The following is a 21,135-nucleotide window of genomic DNA, read 5'->3' as shown; positions in this document are numbered from 1 at the left end:
TCTTGGCTGCTTCTCCAATTAGTGCTCTCTTTGCTTGGGATGTCAGTTTAAGTGGACGGCCATGTCTTGATAGGTTTGCAATTGTGCCATACTCCTTCCGATTCGGTATGATGGATTGAACAGTGCTCCATGAGATGTTCAGAGCTTAGGCTATGTTCTTATAACCTAACCCTGCTTTACTCTTCCTTATCTGTCTGGTGTGTTCCTTGGTCAATTTGAAGTGTGCCAGTTTTATGAATGTGTTATTTGTTATGTTTTTACTATTATTTTTTACAGTGTTCACTGTACTTAATAAATAATGTGATAGTTTTTAGTGGTAAAATGGCTTTTCGTGATTTCTGTGAGTTTAATTTCTTTAATATCTATTTTATTTTACTTTTTTCACATAGTTCCACTGTGGGACATGTATATATTTTTTTACTTTTGATCGCTAATCTCATGCATTGCTGTACTAGTGTACTGCAGTGCATGAGTCTATTCGGTGCTTCAGTGACTCAGCCTTGTTTGACACTGCTTATAGCAGTGCCTAACAGGCCACCGTATCCTGGGGTTTTCATGTGACCTCGAGGTAAAATGGCAACAATTGGCACAGGTGATTACGATTGTGGGGATTGATCCTGTTGTGATTGACAGCAGTATTTAAAGAGTTAATTGGCCCAGATCGGTAAGAAACCGCCCGGGGCCGATACTGCAAGGTGTCAGCTGTCTCATGAGCTGGGAGGCACCAATCACTTATTTATCAACACTAAGAAGAGGCACTGAGGAATAAGGCTCTTAATAACTTCTGTTAAAAGGCATATCAGCAGTCACTAAGGGGTTAAGCTCTTTGACAGCTGGTAGCATACACAATGGGCAAATGTAATCTTGTCCAGCAACATAAGGGTTATTTCCTTAATAAACTACAATGGACACAAAACAAAAAGAAACAGTCTCTTCTGGGCGGGAAGGTAACAGACAATAAACAATGCATTTAGAGCACAGGCTCACTCATTTAGATATCAGACTTTCACTCACAGCCTCTGGCAAAGACCTCACTCTCCTCTCACAGGCCTAGTCAACCTCTAGCAGAGAACACCAGTATGCCAGAGATGTTTCCATCTTTACTCAGACAACTTTGGTACCATGTTTATTTATATCCGTCTTTTTGATCGCGTGTTATTCCACTTTTTGTTCGCCGGTATGATAATAAAGCGTTGTTTTTTGCCTCGTTTTTTATTTTTTGCGGTGTTCACTGAAGGGGTTAACTAGTGGGATAGTTTTATAGAGCGGGTCATTACGGTCACGGCGATACCAAATATGTGTACTTTTATTGTTTTTTTTATTTACACAAATAAATGGATTTATTGGGAAATATTTTTTTTTCTTTAATTGGGGATTTTTTTTTTTTTTTATACATTTTTTTTATTTTTTTACTTTCTAACATTGTCCCAGGTAGGGACATCACTATATTAGATCAGATCGCTAATCTGACACTTTGCATAGCACTGTGTCAGATCAGCGATCTGACAGGCAGTGCAGGAGGCTTTCCGGCTAGCCACCTCACTTCAGGACCCGGAAGGAGCCCCGCGGCCATTTTGGATCCAGCAACTCCTTCCAGAACACCGGAACAATGCGATCGCATCGCATTGTTCCGGTGGGAGAGCGCAGGGAGCCCCCGTCCCTGTGCGATGCCCCTCTATGTCGCTGTCACTACTGACAGCGGCAGCAGAGGGGTTAAATGCCCACGATCGGCGCTAGCGCCGATCAAGGGCATTGCTGTGGGGTGTCAGCTGTCATATACAGCTGACACCCGCACACGATCGTCGTGGCACTCAGTGTAAGGCCGCGCGATCGTGCCACCGTACTAGTACTGCGGTTTACGGGAACTCAGTTCCCGCAGAGCAGTACTAGTACGGCGCATGTCGGGAAGGGGCTAAAGTGCAGCAGGCAGGACTTGCACTGGTATGTGACCTTACACAACATAGACAACAGAGGTTGCTCAGGCACCTCCCCAGTGGGGAGGAAGCAATATATACATAGTGTTTCATAGCCATTGGCTGGGGAGGAAATTGCAAGTGCACGCACAGGCCCTTTAAGAGGGCGGGAGCGCACATGTGCGAGACCTAAGGACATGGCAAGAGAACCGTCTAGAAGCATGCCGATCTTGGGGAAGGAAAAAACATCTGCAGCATGGGTGAGCGAAGTGACACGCCGCCGACCCTGCATGTAAGAGCAGGGATCCTGTGTAGTGCTAACAGTACCCCCCCTCCTTTATGCCCCCTCCTCTTCAAGCCATCAAGGAAGTTCCAGAGAAGAATCAGAGGGTGAATATTCTCCTTAGGCTCCCATGACCTTTCTTCAGGACCAAATCCCTTCCAGTCAACACGGAAGAAGGTCTAGCCTCTCACCGTCTTCATGGCCAAGATGTTCTCCACTTCAAAAACATCATCTGAGGCAGTTGGCATAGGCGTGGTACTGGTATCCTTGAAAAAGGGTCTCAGGTTGACTGGCTCTATTAGGGATACATTAAAGGAATTTGGAATCCGCAGAGAAGGAGGCAGCTTCAATTTATAGTAGACCTCGTTGATTCGCTTCAACACCTCGAAAGGCCCGATATAACGAGGACCCAACTTGTAAGAAGGGATCTTCAGCTGGACGTACCTGGACGAAAGCCATACCTTGTCTCCAGGACGGAAGCACGGAGTATTCAGATGCCTTTTGTATGCATGTCTCTTCATTCGAACCGAGGATGCTTCTAACTCTGGTGTCCTCTCACAACTTTACAAAATCCTTGGAAAGGACATCTGCCACAGGGACATCAGAAGAAACCGTAATAGGGAGGGGAACCTCGGGTTGCTGACCGAACACAATGCAGAATGGAGACACTCCCGAGGCTTCCCCAACGTGATTGTTGTATGAGAAATTAGCCGCATGTGACCGTGTCTTCCGGAGTCTGTGTTGCCTGGGTTACGGAGTGTACACTTTAATGTGCATGCGTGACTCTGATTATCGTGATTGGTCCTATTCCACCATGTGACAGGGGGATCAGGGTACTTAGAGGCAAATCTGCTATTGTTAGCCATGCCCCCCTGAGGAAGCAAACTTGTGTGTTTGTGAAACATATGTCGGGGTTGACCGATGCTCCCGTGCTGCTACTACAATGGGTAAATGTTAATTTTTATTATTGCGATATTGCATTCATGCATCTTGCATCAGTGCCCCCCTTCAGCGGTTCTTTTTGACCGCTGTCATTCTCTGCAGAGGGTGCATTGTGCAAATACATGCAGGTTATACCTTATTAGCAACATACCATTGAACCGCTCTCTGCTGCTTCTCAGTGTGGGATTGCAACCTTCTGAGTCCCATAGTGGATTAATGATAAAGCAGTCAGCGACTGTTTGTGAGGCTTGTTTACCCTTGTCCTTTTACATTTGGGTCTGCCCTGGTCTCTAACACATTTGGGTGTTGGTCATTTTTTCTCCTCATCATTCAACATCTATTACGTAATTATTCCTAACAGGTTCTGATATCATATGTGTCTTGTTTATATTATAATAAAGTTGTACCTTTTAGTAGTGGACTGTCTCTCCTCCTTTTTTCTCTTCCCATATAAATGTAGGCTATCAGCCCAGGATAGGTCCCAGCAACAAGAATCGCCTTATCACGGCTGCCAGGTACGCATGAATTGGCCAATTTGTGCTCTAAGCATTCTCAATTTTTGCTATTTTCTATATCAGTAGTGCAATTCAAATTTCATATATTTTATGTTTGCATGCTATAGTGCTACAGAGTGATACTCCATTTTTATATTACATGATGGATAAGTACCTGTCTGTATTTCTCAGGATTGATAACACCATTAAACCCTTTCCCACCTTAGACGTATAGTTACGTCTAAGGTGGGCTCCCCCAGTTTGCTGCGGACTCTTGCGGTGAGCCCGCAACTTTTCTGAAACATACCAGCTGATTTGAACAGCAGACATTTGCCCATAACAGCTGTGGGTGGAATCGCGATCTACCCGCGGCTGTTAACATGTTAAATGCCGGTGTCCATCTTTGACAGTGGCATTTAACATGCCTGCGCCGGAAGTGCATCACTAATCCAGCCCATCAGCGCACATGTCACATAACCGCGAGTCGCCGAAGGGGTGGCATGACAACCCGGGGTCTGCAGCAGACCCTGTGAAGAAACCATCTTAATTTCCCAGACAACCATGTTTTTGTAAAAACCAAAAGAACTGGCTTTTTATCTGTATATTGGCTTGTGAATTTAAGTATTTATGTCTGGTGGGTCAAGAAGACAGACTTGCCAACTGATATACTATCTAACATATTGTGTAAAGGTACCTTCACAATAAACAACTTTCCAACGAGAACGATAACGATCCATGACGTTGCAGCATCCTGGATAGCGATCTCGTTGTGTTTGACACGCAGCAGCGATCTGGATCCCGCTGTGATATCGCTGGTCGGAGCTAGAAGTCCAGAACTTTATTTGGTCGTCAGATCGGCGTGTATCGTCGTGTTTGACAGCAAAAGCAACGATGCCTGCAATGTTTCTTCATGGAGCGAACTGGAGCGAACAACCAGCGAGAACGATAAGTACGTCACTGGATCGCTCCTGCATCGTTCTGCTGTTGCCGGTGTCTGACGTCTCCTAGCGACCTAAACAGCGACGCTGCAGCGATCGGCTCGTTGTCTATATCGCTGCAGCGTCACTTAATGTGACGGTACCTTTAGTCTGTAAGGGTACCGTCTCACAGTGGCACTTTGGTCGCTACGACGGCACGATCCGTGACATTACAGCGATATACATACGATCTCGCTGTGTCTGACACGCTACTGCGATCAGGGACCCCGCTGAGAATCGTAAGTCGTAGCAGATCGTTTGAAACTTTCTTTCGTCGCTGGATCACCCGCTGTCATCGCTGGATCGGTGTGTGTGACACCGATCCAGCGATGTGTTCGCTTGTAACCAGGGTAAATATTGGGTTACTAAGTGCAGGGCCACGCTTAGTAACCCGATGTTTACCCTGGTTACCATTGTAAATGTAAAAAAAAACAAAACACTACATACTTACATTCCGGTGTCTGCCACGTCCCTCGCCGTCAGCTTCCCGCACTGACTGTGAGCGCTGGCTGTAAAGTAAAAGCAGAGCACAGCGGTGACGTCACCGCTGTGCTTTACGGCCGGCACTGACACAGTCAGTGCGGGAAGCCGCCGGCGAGGGACGTGGCAGACACCGGAATGTAAGTATGTACTGTTTTGTTTTTTTTACATTTACAATGGTAACCAGGGTAAACATCGGGTTACTAAGCGCGGCCCTGCGCTTAGTAACCCGATGTTTACCCTGGTTACCCGGGGACTTCGGCATCGTTGGTCGCTGGAGAGCTGTCTGTGTGACAGCTCCCCAGCGACCACACAACGACTTACCAACAATCACGGCCAGGTCGTATCGCTGGTCGTGATCGTTGGTAAATCGTTTAGTGTAACGGTACCCTAATAGTGACTGTACATTGAGTGTGTTAAGCTTTATTTATTGATGTATGCTTATATGCTAATAGTGCTACTTAATCCCATCACCATTGTTTACCTTATCTTGATGTTGGACTGAAAGACCCTGGGTAATTCTAAAAATAGCTGACATGCCTTGGGCATAAAAAGACTCAGAGATCACATCCTGGAGTCTGAAGTAAGGGTACTGTCACACTCTGCGACTTTCCAATGATCACGACCAGCGATACGACCTGGCCGTGATCGTTGGAAAGTCGTTGTGTGGTCGCTGGGGAGCTGTCACACAGACCGCTCTCCAGCGACCAACGATGCCGAGGTCCCGGGTAACCAGGGTAAACATCGGGTTACTAAGCGCAGGGCCGCGCTTAGTAACCCAATGTTTACCGTGGTTACCAGCGTAAAAGTAAAAAAAACCAAACCGTACATACTCACATTTCGGTGTCCTTCAGGTCCCTTGCCGTCTGCTTCCCGCACTGACTGAGTGCCGCCGTAAAGTGAAAGCAGATCACAGCGGTGACGTCGCCGCTGTGATCTGCTCTCACTTTCTGGCCGGCAGTCAGTCAGAGCGGGAAGCAGACTGCAAGTGACCTGAAGGACACCGAAATGTGAGTATGTACGTTTTTTTTTTTTTTACTTTTACGCTGGTAACCACGGTAAACATCGGGTTACTAAGCGCGGCCCTGCGCTTAGTAACCCGATGTTTACCTTGGTTACAAGCGAACGCATCGCTGGATCGCTGTCACACACAACGATCCAGCGATGACAGCGGGAGATCCAGCGACAAAAGAAAGTTTCAAATGATCTGCTACGACGTACGATTCTCAGCAGGGTCCCTGATCGCTGCTGCGTGTCAGACACTGCGATATCGTATGGATATCGCTGGAACGTCACGGATCGTACCATCGTAGCGACAAAAGTGCCACTGTGAGACGGTACCCTTAGACAGAGCTACCAGCCAGACATTCAAACCACCCAACAGACAAGAGAAAGGACTGCAGCCAATTCATCATGGCACCATCACGAGGGACACTGATCTAGGATTCTATAGGATACAACCTAGGGGTTTTCGGCTCTGGTTGGAAGGACACAGATCTGATCCAGTGACCATCTCCATCTCCGAACCATGGATATGTTTGGAGAAAGCCAGATTTGGGACCCGCTGGTCGCCTGGTTCCATGGAGATGGTCAGATAAGCCAGGTGGTGACTCTCGTGTCAACTGGCTTTGGACCTTGTATGGACCCTATGGACAGTTCTTGGTCATCTCCCTATGCTTGTCGTTACCTCTTCTCTGTGCGTGCATCCACAGATGGAGTAGCGACCCTGGGACCCTGTCATACTGGAAATACGTGGAGACAGTGATCTTTTATATGCGCCCATGTGACCCTGGGAGCTCTGACACCATGTCATACTGGAAATACGTGGAGACGCAGTGATCTTTTATATGCGCCCATGTAACCAAACAATTCCAGCCATGGTGGGATTGTTCTGTTTGCCCAGCGGTCAGCGCTCATAGTGAGTATTTTAGGTATAGCACAAGCGATGGGAAGATCGCAGCTTCTAGTCTCCCATAGAGACTATTAAAGCAAGTAAAACGTAAGGCTTCTTTCACACTTCCGTTTTTACAATCTGCACAGGATCCATCAAAATGTTGAAAAGACGGATCCTGTGCAGATTGTAAAAAACGGTTGCACTGGGCCTGTCTTTCTGACGGACCCGTCGAGGCTATGTGCACTTGTTGTGTATGTGTCTTCGCAGCGGTTTTCCGCTGCAAAAAAATGCATACACAAACCAGGTTAAAAAAAATAAATCGCAGTATTCTCACCTACCGGCGTCCCGCGCAGCGATGCTGCACGGGACGCCGGCAGGTGAGAATATTGCGATTTTTCATTTTTTAAATTATTTTTAACATTATATCTTGTTACTATTGATGCTGCGTTTTTTTAACGCAGGATCCAGTGCACGACGGATGAAACGGATGGCCATCCATCACAATCCGTCGCTAATACAAGTCTATGAGAGAATGCAGGATCCTGCATTCTCAAAAATCGACGGATTGTGATGGGAGCTGAAAGACGGAAGTGTGCAAGAGGCCTAACAAAAAATGTTTTTAAAATATAAAAAAATAAAAGTTAAAATCACCCCCCATTAAAAAAAAAAAATCAATAAAAAAAATACACATATATGGTATCGCCGGGTTCAGAAACGCCCTATCTTTCAATATATAAGAAGCCATGTATTACTCTCTGTATACGGTGCAGAGCCGTGTATTACTCTCTGTATACGGTGCAGAGCCGTGTATTACTGTCTGTATACGGTGCAGAGCCGTGTATTACTGTCTGTATACGGTGCAGAGCCGTGTATTACTGTCTGTATACGGTGCAGAGCCGTGTATTACTGTCTGTATATGGTGCAGAGCTGTGTATTACTGTCTGTATACGGTGCAGAGCTGTGTATTATTGTATATGGTGCAGAGCCGTGTATTACTGTGTGTATACGGTGCAGAGCTGTGTATTACTGTCTGTATATGGTGCAGAGCCGTGTATTACTGTCTGTATACGGTGCAGAGCCGTGTATTACTGTCTGTATACGGTGCAGAGCTGTGTATTACTGTCTGTATATGGTGCAGAGCCGTGTATTACTGTCTGTATACGGTGCAGAGCCGTGTATTACTGTCTGTGTATGGTGCAGAGCCGTGTATTACTGTCTGTATATGGTGCAGAGCTGTGTATTACTGTCTGTATATGGTGCAGAGCCGTGTATTACTGTCTGTATATGGTGCAGAGCCGTGTATTACTGTCTGTATATGGTGCAGAGCCGTGTATTACTGTCTGTGTATGGTGCAGAGCCGTGTATTACTGTCTGTATACGGTGCAGAGCTGTGTATTACTGTCTGTGTATGGTGCAGAGCTGTGTATTACTGTCTGTATAAGGTGCAGAGCCGTGTATTACTGTCTGTATATGGTGCAGAGCCGTGTATTACTGTCTGTATATGGTGCAGAGCCGTGTATTACTGTCTGTATACGGTGCAGAGCCGTGTATTACTGTCTGTGTATGGTGCAGAGCTGTGTATTACTGTCTGTATATGGTGCAGAGCCGTGTATTACTGTCTGTATATGGTGCAGAGCCGTGTATTACTGTCTGTATACGGTACAGAGCCGTGTATTATTGTATATGGTGCAGAGCCGTGTATTACTGTGTGTATACGGTGCAGAGCTGTGTATTACTGTCTGTATACGGTGCAGAGCCGTGTATTACTGTCTGTATATGGTGCAGAGCTGTGTATTACTGTCTGTATACGGTGCAGAGCCGTGTATTACTGTCTGTATACGGTGCAGAGCCGTGTATTACTGTCTGTATATGGTGCAGAGCCGTGTATTACTGTCTGTATACGGTGCAGAGCCGTGCATTACTGTATACGGTGCAGAGCCGTGTATTACTGTCTGTATACGGTGCAGAGCCGTGTATTACTGTCTGTATACGGTGCAGAGCTGTGTATTACTGTCTGTATACGGTGCAGAGCTGTGTATTAGTGTCTGTATACGGTGCAGAGCCGTGTATTACTGTCTGTATATGGTGCAGAGCTGTGTATTACTGTCTGTATACGGTGCAGAGCCGTGTATTACTGTCTGTATACGGTGCAGAGCCGTGTATTACTGTCTGTATATGGTGCAGAGCCGTGTATTACTGTCTGTATACGGTGCAGAGCCGTGCATTACTGTATACGGTGCAGAGCCGTGTATTACTGTCTGTATATGGTGCAGAGCCGTGTATTACTGTCTGTATACGGTACAGAGCCGTGTATTATTGTATATGGTGCAGAGCCGTGTATTACTGTGTGTATACGGTGCAGAGCTGTGTATTACTGTCTGTATACGGTGCAGAGCCGTGTATTACTGTCTGTATACGGTGCAGAGCCGTGTATTACTGTCTGTATACGGTGCAGAGCCGTGCATTACTGTATACGGTGCAGAGCCGTGTATTACTGTCTGTATACGGTGCAGAGCCGTGTATTACTGTCTGTATACGGTGCAGAGCCGTGCATTACTGTATACGGTGCAGAGCCGTGTATTACTGTCTGTATACGGTGCAGAGCCGTGTATTACTGTCTGTATACGGTGCAGAGCCGTGTATTACTGTCTGTATACGGTGCAGAGCCGTGCATTACTGTATACGGTGCAGAGCCGTGTATTACTGTCTGTATACGGTGCAGAGCCGTGTATTACTGTCTGTATACGGTGCAGAGCCGTGCATTACTGTATACGGTGCAGAGCCGTGTATTACTGTCTGTATATGGTGCAGAGCCGTGTATTACTGTCTGTATACGGTGCAGAGCCGTGCATTACTGTATACGGTGCAGAGCCGTGTATTACTGTCTGTATACGGTGCAGAGCCGTGTATTACTGTCTGTATACGGTGCAGAGCCGTGTATTACTGTCTGTATACGGTGCAGAGCCGTGCATTACTGTATACGGTGCAGAGCCGTGTATTACTGTCTGTATACGGTGCAGAGCCGTGTATTACTGTCTGTATACGGTGCAGAGCCGTGCATTACTGTATACGGTGCAGAGCCGTGCATTACTGTATACGGTGCAGAGCCGTGTATTACTGTCTGTATACGGTGCAGAGCCGTGTATTACTGTCTGTATATGGTGCAGAGCCGTGTATTACTGTCTGTATACGGTGCAGAGCCGTGCATTACTGTGTGTATACGGTATAGAGAGCCGTGTATTGTGTGTGTCAGGCAGTCGCCCTTGGCTGAGGCTCAGTCACACGCTCAGCTGTTGCCGCACACTCTCGCACTGACTCTTCTCCACTTCTGGCTCCTGTAGCTCTGGTGGTGGTCACTGTAGTCAGCAGCACACTCCTGCGCCTGACTCCTCCCACACACGTGACTCATCACATGGTCGTGACGTCACGCAGGTCCTGTAGCTGCTGGGATCTGGCATCTCCCATCCTTGTCAGGTCCTTCAGTCCCCTGGATCCGGCATCTGCCATGTCCCTGTGTGTGTGAGAGGAGGCAGAGCCGGACAGCGGAGAGGATGGGCTCCAGGGTGAGGTGAGTGTGCAGGGCCGGGGTGCAGTGTGCTCTGTGCTGCTCCTCCTGGCTGCTGACATGTTTATTCCCACATGTGCCATGTTTCTGCTCTCCATGTAACACTGCCTTGGTTTTGGGGACTGGGGTGCAGTATATAGCATGGGCCTCGTCTGCTCTTCTCTGTCACTCTCCATATATGGCGATAAGAAACGTAAGTTAGCGACTTGTTGGGACGTTTTGCGCCTTTTCTTATTCGCTGAGCTTAAGACGTTGGCGTGTAAGTTTCGCAAAGAATAACAAAATGGAGGCATTGCCCTTGGCAACCAGTCAGGCCGTCGTTTTCATTTTACCTCAGGAAAAAAAGGGAGCGCTGTCGTCAAGTTGCCATGGTAACTGCGGGCAGATTTATCAAAATGTCTAAAAGAAAAAAAAAAGAACAAGTCTTGTTTCCCGTAGCAACCAACCATAGAGCAGCTTTCATTTATCAAGCCCTCTGGGGGAAATGAGAGCTGCGATGGGATTGGTTTCTATGGCAACAAGTTATTTCCCCCCCACAAGAAATCAAGTTTTCCCCTATTCACAGGATGACGTGCAGATCTCTTGATGTCCAGTGTTTGGGGACCCCCCGCGATCCCAAGATCACAGCCCTGTCCTGAGTGGTGCATGTGTGCGGTCTCCGCGCCATTCATGGTCTATGTAACTAGTCTGTAGTATCTCAGTAGCATCATGGCAACATGCACACGTCACTCCGGCTCATTTCTGTCACAATTGTATAAAATTGACATTAATATCGTTGCAAAGGTAAAATGGAACAATTAATCACTAGCAACCAATCAGGATGCTGCTTTCATTGCCCTTAAGACGTCTTGGTAATAAGAGCTGCAATCTGATAGGTTGCTTCAATTTCCACCCCTTGCACTCTATGTGATAAATCCCCACCAATGACTTGTGTAGCAGCGGCGCCATCCATGTAGAGGAAAGAAAGCTGCATGAATCTAGGGGCTAGACGTGACCGTACAGGTTGTACAGCTGTGGCCTAAGGTTCTTGTCGGTGTCAGTTTCCCTAACTCTGGAGGGAGGGGGCTCTGCTCTTGGTCTTACTGCTGCATACACCCATCAGCCATAACATTACTCCACTGACAGGTGACGTGAGCAAAACCAGGAAGAGAGAACTTAAAAAAAACCCTTAGGTTAAAGGAGTTGTCCAGTTTTAAACCAGTCTGTGTGACTGGTGACTTGGGAATCCTCACATCACATGCTGTCAGGATCCTCCGGTGTCGGCACTGGGAGCGGCGGTCATATGACATCAAGTATCTGATGTACTTACTCCCGGCCACATTCATACTAGACGTGTCTGGCCTGGCTCAGTGCCCCTGCCTTGCCCGTCCAGTAGAAATATGGCCAGGAGGACATGTATCACATACCTGCGGCCATATGACTGCTGGTCCCAGTGCCGACACTGGAGGATCCTGACAGCGCGCGATGTGAGGATTCACAAGTCTGCGGATAACATATAGAAAAAACAATCTAAAAGAGTAATTTTATTAGATATGCATTAAAAATTGTACACTATTTAGATTGCCCATTATTATATGATTATCTCTGATTTACTTAGGGCAATTTATAGGGACAGGCGCCGAGGAGCTGGGGCGTCATTATCAATAGGGTTTCAATCACAGGGGAAAGGTAGTTATACACCGAGGATTGAGGGTAATTTAATGCCTTCCATTTGCCTGGCTGTTCTGGTATAGTTTATAAATTTTGTAAATATATTGCCAATTATTTATATCTGTTGAGTCCTTAAATTTTAATGCATATCTAATAAAATTATTCTTTTATGATTTTCTTTCTGTATGTTAACCACTAATTTTTCACCTCTGCAGTCCTAAACTTTTTTTTCTTGATTCACAAGTCTGCAGTTACATAGAGTGACTGCAGACTTGTAGTTTAAGACCAGACAACCTCTTCCCATGGTGAGTTTTTGATCCTGTGTATTTTTTCGATGCACAAAAAAGTCAGCATTTTAGATTTCCGGCAAAGTGATGGGATTTAGGCTATGTGCACATGTCAGGATTATTTGCCGAAATTTCCTGAACAAAACCGGACTTTTTCCGCACGTGTTTTTTGCACGTTTTTTGTGCGGATTTTTCACGTTTTTTTCTGGAGCTTCCCGATGCATTAAATAGCGGGAAATCCACAAAATTAATGAACATGCTGCGTTTTTTTCCGCAATGCGTTTTATTCGCGGAAAAAAACGCAACATATGCACAAAAATTGTGGATTGCATTCTATTTAATAGGATGCTTAACGGATGCGTTTTTTTTCACGGTTTTATTGTGAAAAAACGCGAAAAAAACACGTGAAAAATCCGGAAGGTGTGCACACAGCCTTATAGAAATATCGTGCCTGTTGTGCTTTTTTTTTTAAGCACCGATACTGACTTGTGGTGCGTGATTGAAATCCATCACATGTCAATTTCTCTTGCGGGTAGGTGGAGTTTGATGTGCAGATTTTCCCCTTAGACTTGTGTTAGATAATCGTTCATGTGCAGTGTGGAAACGCACTAAGTACGCATGTAGTCCACACTTGACTATCAATAAAGTTTTGACAAAGGCAAATATCAGGAGCAATAAAAAATAAAGCAAACACAAAATGGCAAAAAGATAAAAACTGCAGCATCAAAAACATGATAAAAATGCATGGAAAAAAAGCAAGTAATCTAATTTACCTAATAGGTGCAGAAGGTCCTAAACTTCACTAAATACTCAACAGTGGAACGTAGTCTAATAATTGACTGATGTCACTTGCGTTTAATCCCTGCGTTATTGACTGAGACTTGGTCATAGAACACAAAATGGGTCCCACAAGCTTTTTATTAATTAAATTAATGTGCAGGTACCCAAATACATAGGAAGATCTATCTTGTGGAATCCTAGATACAGTCATGGCTGAAAATGTTGGCACCCTTGAAATTGTTCCAGAAAATGAAGTATTTCTCCCAGAAAATTTTTGCAATTACACATGTTTTGTTATACACATTTTTATTACCTTTGTGTTTATTGGAACAACACAAAAGTACAAGGCAAATTGGACATAATTTCACACAAAACACCAAAAATGGGCTGGACAAAATTGTTGGCGCCCTCATCTTAATATTTGGTTGCACACCCTTTGGAACAAATAACTGCAATCAATCGCTTCCAATAACCATCAACAAGCTCCTTACACCCTTCAACTGGAATTTTGTACCTCTATTCTTTTGGAAACTGCTCCAGGTCTCTCATATTTGAAGGTGACTTCTCCCAGCAGCAATTTTAAGATCTCTCCACGGGTGTTGAATGGGATTTAGATACGGACTCATTGCTGCCACTTCAGAACTCTCCAGCACTTTGTTTCCATCCATTTCTGGGTGCTTCTTGAAGTATGTTTGGGGACATTGTCATGCTCAATGACCCATGATGCAACCCAACTTTTTGACACTGGACACAGTCAAGGCACCCAATGCCAGAGACAGCGAAACAACCCCAAAACATCTTTGCACATCCATCATATTTTACTGTAGGTACTGTGTTTTCTTTGTAGACCTTATTCCATTTTCGGTAAACTGTAAAATGATGTGCTTTACCAAAAAGTTCTATCTTGGTCCCATTTGTCCACAAGAAGCTTTCCCAGAAATAATTTGGCTTACTTGCTTACATTTTTGGCAAACTGCAGTCTAGCTTTTTATGTCTGTGTCAGCAGTTGGGTCCTCCTGTGTCTTCCATAGCGTTTCATTTCATTCAAATGTCGGTGGAGAGTTTGCGCTGACGCTAATGCACCCTGAGCCAGCAAGACAGCTTTCTTGGAACTTGATTGGGGCTGCTCATACAACATCCAGATTATCATGTGTTGCAACCTTTCATCAATTTTTTTCTGCTGTCCACATCCATGGAGATTAGCTACAGTGACCATGGGGAACATTAAGATCTCTAGAGATGAATTTGTAACCTTGAGATTGTTGATATTGTTCAATAATTTTGGTTCTCAGACAATTCTTTTCTCCTCTTTCTGTTCTCCGTTCTTAGTGTGGCACACACAGACACACAATGCAAAGAGAGAGTCAACTTCTCCCCTTTTTATCTGATTTCAGGTGTGATTTTCATATTGCCCACACCTGTTACTTGTCACAGGTGAGTTTGAATGAGCATCACATGCTTGAAACAAGGTGGTTGTGGGTTTTTTTTTGTTTTTTTATTTCCACCAACATTTTTGGAAAGGTGCCAACAATTTTGTCCAGCCCATCTTGGAGTTTTTGTGTGAAATTTTGTCCAATTTGCCTTTTTTCCATCTGTATTTTTGTGTTGTACCAATACACACAAAGGAAATATACGTGTATAACAAAACATGTGTAATTGCAATCATTTTCTGGGAGAAATAATTAATTTTATGAAAAAATTTCAAGGGTGCCAACACTTTTAAGCAATGACTGTATGTCCACCCGTGTCTTAGCTGATGTTATCTTCATTCTATCAAGCCATTGGGTTGCTGTCTTTATCTTCGCCTTCTTCCTTCTATTCTTTTGACCATGATGTCCTTCTCCAGTGATTGCTCTCTTTGCTTGATGTGTCCAAAGTAGGCAAGTCGTTGCATGGTGATCCTTACTTCGACTGACATCTCTGGCTTGATTTGTTCCAAAATTGATTTGTTGTTCTTCTTACCATCCATGGTATTGATAACAGCCTTCTCCAGCACCACATTTCGAAGCTGTTGCTTCTTCTCCTGTCTTGTTTCTTTAACGTCCAGGTTTTGCATCCATATTTTACTCCAGAAAAGACCAGGCTATATACGATCCGTGTCTTCATCACCAGTGAAGTGTTCCTGAGACTTCATTCTTGATTTCGCCATAGCTATTTTCCTATTGACTTCCGATTTTGTTTCTGCATCTTGAGTGATCATTGAAGTCCATTACAACTTCCAGTTCATCGTCGTCCATCTCAAACTAGTCTCTGTTGTACTTGATAGTAGTCAGTATTGTTGTCTCCTTTGTGTTGTGTAGCAGTCCCAAAAAACAAAATTTTCTTAATTAAAGGGAACCTGTCACCTGAATTTGGCGGGCCCTTTTTTCGGTCCTATGGGTGGTGTTTTCGGGTCTTTTATTCACCCCTTCCTTTCCCGCTGGCCGCAATATTGTCTTGAAGTTGATTCGCTTTCCTCCGTAGAACACACCTGTGCAAGGCAATCTAGCATTAGTGCGCATGCACCGGCGCACTATGTCCCGGAACACAGCGAAATACTTCCGGGACATAGTGCGCCGGGGCATGCGCACTAATGCTTTTCGGCTTTGCCCGCAGTTGGGCAAAGCATACTGCGCGTGTTCTACGGAGGAAAGCGAATCAACTTAAAGACAATATTGCGGCCAGCGGGAAAGGAAGGGGTGAATAAAAGACCCGAAAACACCGCCCATCGGACTGAAAAAAGGGCCTGCCAAATTCAGGTGACAGGTTCCCTTTAACATTTTTTTTAATCAAAAATCATAAAAGCCATCCAACCACAACAACGTGACCTCATATGTCTGGTCGTTAACATATATTCACCTCTTGTTGTTCCCAGACAAGTCTAAAGTTAAATGTGGAAGAGAGAGGTTTTCTCATGCGCTAAGCCTGGTTCCTTTCCTGGAAAGATGGGTGGATAACCATGCCGCAATCCCCAATACAAAATGCAAAAGAAGGATCCTGCACAACACACGTTCATCTGTCTTTAGCACAGATCACTGCTATATAATCACTTTTTTTTTCATTGTTGTCACAAAACAGAATATTAAAAAAATCAGCATATAGTTGTTTATATATGAATCCACAAGATTGCCTCTTGCTCAGCTCGAGTTTCACCATTGCGGCTTCATCAGGGGCTTCATCAGCTCTTAATATAATCAACGAAAGAGTGAACGCCTGTTGCTGCGACCTTTCTAATGGAGGTGCAGTGAGTAACACTGATTATCTTCTGAAAATTGCATCAAGGGATATATTAAAGGGAACCTGTCACCCCCAAAATCGATAGTGAGGTAAGCTCACCGTCATCAGGGGCTTAGCTACCGCATTCTGTAATGCTGTAGATAAGCCCCGATGTTACCTGAAAGAGGAGAAAAAGACGTTAGATTATTCTCACCCAGGGGCGGTCCCGCTGCGGTCCGGTCCGATGGGTGTCTCAGGTTCGCTCCGGCGTCTCCTATCTTCATTCCATGACGTCGTCTTCTGGTCTTCACGCCACGGCTCCGGCGCAGGCGTACTTTGTCTGACCTGTTGAGGGCAGAGCAAAGTACTGCAGTGCACAGGCGCCGGGCCTCTCTGACCTTTCCGGCGCCTGCGCACTGCAGTACTTTTGCTCTGCCCTCAACAGGGCAGACAAAGTACGCCTGCGCCGGAGCCGCGGCGTGAAGACCAGAAGAGGACGTCATGAAATTAAGATGGGAGGCGCTGTACCGGACCTGAGACACCCATCGGAGCGGCACCGCCCCTGGGTGAGTATAATCTAACGTCTTTTTCTCCTCTTTCAGGTAACATCGGCGGCTTATCTACAGCATTACATAATGCTGTAGATAAGCCCCTGATGACGGTGAGCTTACCTCACCATCGATTTTTGGGGGTGACAGGTTCCCTTTAAGGCAGCAAATAAGCAGTTCTTGAAGTTGATGTGTTGGAAGCAAAAAAAATTACAAAGACTTAGGACCTGTCTGACCTTGTCGATGGCCAAAATGTAATTGCTAGATGAGTCATAACATGGCCAAAATGCCAGATTTTGTAGGAAATGCAAAACTGGTCCAAAGAATGATAACTGAAGAACCAACAACAGAGTCATGAACATCTAAGGCTCATTGATTTTTCTCAGTCGCCCATGACAGCACTACCAGAGAGGGAATCCACCCTTCAGGGACAGGAAAACCTACAGGATAAAAGGGCGGTACCTCTCTCCTGCCTCAGTTTTGTTTCCTGTCCCTGACAGGGGAACCCTCAGGATCGGTACCTGTATCCGGAGCCGACCAGTGGAGGTATGACGGCGGGGAGGCCCCTGTCACCGCTGGCTCGGTGTCCGATGCCGCCGCTTCTGGGTCCGATGGGGCTGCAGAGCGTGCGGGGGGGAGCGCGGCTGCCTCCCCGGATTGGGGTAGGGGCTTCAGGGACCCGGCGTGCCTCTGCAGAGAGGCCTGGTCCGGAGCGACAGCCTGGTGTGTGAGAGCACCAAGATGGCCGCCGCATCGGATATAGACGCTGTCTACTTCCGGGTCCCGGGGAGCGCGCATGCGCACTGGGGACCAGCGCTTCCCTGCAACGCAGCCTGGAGGAGGGGTGATCGGCGGGCTATTTAAAACACCGCTGTGAGAGCGCCCTTTGCTGCATGCAGTCCCAGTATGGCGGACAGCGATCAGCAGCTCCAGCCGGCGCAGCCCTTACAGCCACCGCCACAGCAACAGCAGCGTCACCACCAGCGCAAGTCGGGCGAGACAAAGAGAAGGACCTCTGCAGGCACCCGAAGTACCCGCTCCAGGAGCCATTCCACGCCGCAGAGTAAAGCCTCCAATTTGTCCAGGCAGCCGACACCTTCTACTTCGGCTCTCATACAAGATCCCGTGCCTCCTCCAGAACTGGTACTTGTAGCTGCGCAAGATGGGTGAGTGATCTTCGTGAAAGTTCACCAAGTAATTAGGGTCCCCTTTTCCGTTTATTTTTTAGGCAAGAAAAAAAATGGAGAAAACTAAACATAGAGACTGTCCCTTATGTGGAGAACCCCTGTTACAGAACTGGGATAAAAAATTATGCGGTTCCTGTATAGGACAAGTCCTTTGTGAGGAAACCCCTAGTTTTGCCTCTGAATTACGTTCAGTAATAAGATCAGAGGTAGAAACAGCGTTTAAATCCCTTAAAGGGGAGGGGGTTAAGGAGAGAACACCTGTCCGCCTTTCTCACTCCGATCCTTCTAGCTCTGATGAGGATGTGTCAGACAAGGAAGGTTCCTTCTCCTCCTCAGACTCGGAGAGTGGAGGCCGCCACTGCTTCCCCTTAGATGAAGTAGATGCCCTTGTAAAGACTGTAAGATCTACAATGGGGGTCCTAGACCCACGTCCTGACAAAACGGTACAGGACATTATGTTTGGCGGCCTGGGCCAGAAAAAACGCAGAGTTTTCCCACTTAACGAAAACGTGCAGGCCCTGATTAAAAAGGACTGGGAGAAGCCAGAAAGAAAAAACTCATCTGTACCCTCCCTTAAAAGGAAATATCCTTTTGCGGAAGATGATTCTACAGCATGGGACAAAGCCCCTAAACTTGACGTGGCAGTAGCTAAAGCGTCAAAGAAATTTGCGCTGCCCTTTGAGGACATGGGTACGCTAAAAGACCCCCTTGATAGAAGAGCTGACACCTTCCTAAAAGGGGCCTGGGAGTCAGCAGGGGGATGTTTAAGACCCGCCATAGCGGCCGCATGTACTTCCAGATCTCTAATGATTTGGATAGACAATCTGGAGAAACAGTTAAGGGATGGAGTATCCCGACAAAAAGTCATCGAATCAATTCCCATGATTAGGGGGGCGGCAGCCTTCTTGGCTGACTCTTCGGCGGACTCTATCAAACTGACTTCAAAATCGGCAGCTCTGTCCAATGCAGCTCGTAGAACGCTGTGGCTGAAAAACTGGCCAGGCGATCTACAGACAAAACAAAAACTTTGTTCAATCCAATGTGAGGGAAAATTTCTGTTTGGGGAAACCCTAGATGACATTTTACAAAAAGCAGGGGATAAGAAGAAGGGATTCCCTAACCTGGCCGCACCATACGTTAGGCGGCCCTTTCGGAACAGGATATTTTTCCGCAGACGCCCCCCTAGAGAACAGAACAGGTGGGACGAGGGGAGAAATAGAGACAGGGGCTTCCTCTTTGGCAACTCCCCCAGAAATAAAAAAAAACCCTAAGTGACACCTTCCCCAGGGTGGGAGGGAGACTGTCTCAATACCTTCCGGCCTGGGAAAAAAATCTCTTCCAGTACTTGGATTTTAAACCTAATAAAAATGGGACTTCAAATAAACTTTACCACCCTTCCTCCCCAACACTATGTGGTCACTCCATTGAAACCTTCATGGCGACAACAACAGGCCTTGGAACTAGAAATCTCAAAACTCATAACCAAAGATGTGATCCGAGAAGTTCCATTACTGGAAAGAGGGAAAGGATTCTTTTCCCCACTGTTTCTGATTCCAAAGCCGGACGGTTCCTTCCGCACAATAATAAATCTACGGAGATTAAACGGTTACGTAAAGAATCAAACATTCAAAATGGAATCGATAAGATCTACAATAAAAAACCTGTTTCCAAATTGTTTCATGGTAGTGTTGGATCTCAGCGACGCGTACTATCACGTCCCCATCCACAAAAACTCACGGAAATACCTCAGACTAGCAGTAGTCATGGAGGGAGTAGTGAAAGAATACCAGTACAAGGCCCTCCCGTTTGGCATTTCGGTAGCGCCCCGTGTTTTTACCAAGGTGGTAGCAGAAATGATGGCCCACATAAGGGAGGAAAATGTTATTATAATACCATACCTAGACGACTTCCTGATTGTCAGCAACTCAGCCCAACATTGTCGCCAACAGTGCAGCAGAGTGATAAAAACTCTAACAGAATTAGGTTGGCTCCTAAAACTCCAGAAGTCAAAACTAGAACCGACCATGGTGCAAGAGTTTCTGGGCCTAACTCTGGACTCAGTTTTACAGGAATGTCGCCTTCCAGACCAGAAAAAACAAAAAATCTTAAGCATTGTGTCCGGAGCTCGCTCAAACCCTCATATGACCTTAAGAGGAGCGATGTCACTGCTGGGGTCCCTTTCTGCTTGTCTCCCGGCAGTACAGTGGGCTCAGATCCACACGAGAGACCTCCAGTGGGATGTCCTGAAAAATCAGGTTACACTGAGGGGACGCCTGGAAGGTCGCATGACTCTAAGTTCGGACACTATTCGTTCCCTAGACTGGTGGCTAGATTCCAACAATCTATCAAAGGGGGTTCCGTGGGTGATAGATGTACATCGAGTAGTTACCACGGATGCCAGTCCCACGGGGTGGGGAGCTCACCTGGGAAACAGTGTTACTCAGGGGGTCTGGACAGATCGAGAATACCAGGTATCCTCAAATCAAAAAGAACTTTGCGCAGTGAGCCATGCTCTGTCAGTTTTTTTTCCCAAACTACGGGGACAACATGTCCGGGTTTTCTCGGACAATCAAGTAGTAGTGGCCTACCTGAACCACCAGGGGGGGACCAGATCCCAAGCCCTGATGGAAACTACTTCCCAGATCTTCACCTTAGCCGAACATCACTTCCTATCCCTCTCGGCGCTACACATAAGAGGCGTAGTGAACAAAAAGGCAGACTTCCTAAGCCGTACCCAGCTGAAACAGGGGGAATGGGCTCTGAACCAAAGGGTCTTCGATCAGATCACAAAAATCTGGGGGGTACCAGTAATAGACCTCTTCGCCAGTATAGAGAACAGAAAAGTAAAACAGTTTTGTTCTCTAAACCACAGAGGGAACCCCCGAGCACTGGATGCATTCTCGATTCCCTGGACTCACGGTCTGACATATGCCTTTCCCC

At 46.2% G+C, this 21,135-nt stretch overlaps 1 protein-coding gene across 5 annotated transcripts in view; it reads left to right on the top strand.

The window, feature by feature from the left end:
- Positions 1–10,379: 10,379 nt before the first annotated feature.
- Positions 10,380–21,135, top strand: part of DENND1A (DENN domain containing 1A) — an 851,690-nt gene continuing 840,934 nt past the window's right edge. For all 5 annotated transcript variants that reach the window (XM_077283539.1, XM_077283536.1, XM_077283537.1 and 2 more), the window contains exon 1: positions 10,380–10,551. In XM_077283539.1, coding sequence (XP_077139654.1) covers positions 10,535–10,551 — 17 coding nt within the window. In that variant the 5' untranslated portion in view covers positions 10,380–10,534. The remainder of the gene's footprint in view (positions 10,552–21,135) is intronic.

Source organism: Ranitomeya variabilis, chromosome 2 (assembly GCF_051348905.1).
Source record: "Ranitomeya variabilis isolate aRanVar5 chromosome 2, aRanVar5.hap1, whole genome shotgun sequence".
In the NCBI taxonomy this organism is placed as follows: Eukaryota; Metazoa; Chordata; class Amphibia; order Anura; family Dendrobatidae; genus Ranitomeya; species Ranitomeya variabilis.
This window is presented reverse-complemented; position numbering and strand designations above follow the sequence as displayed.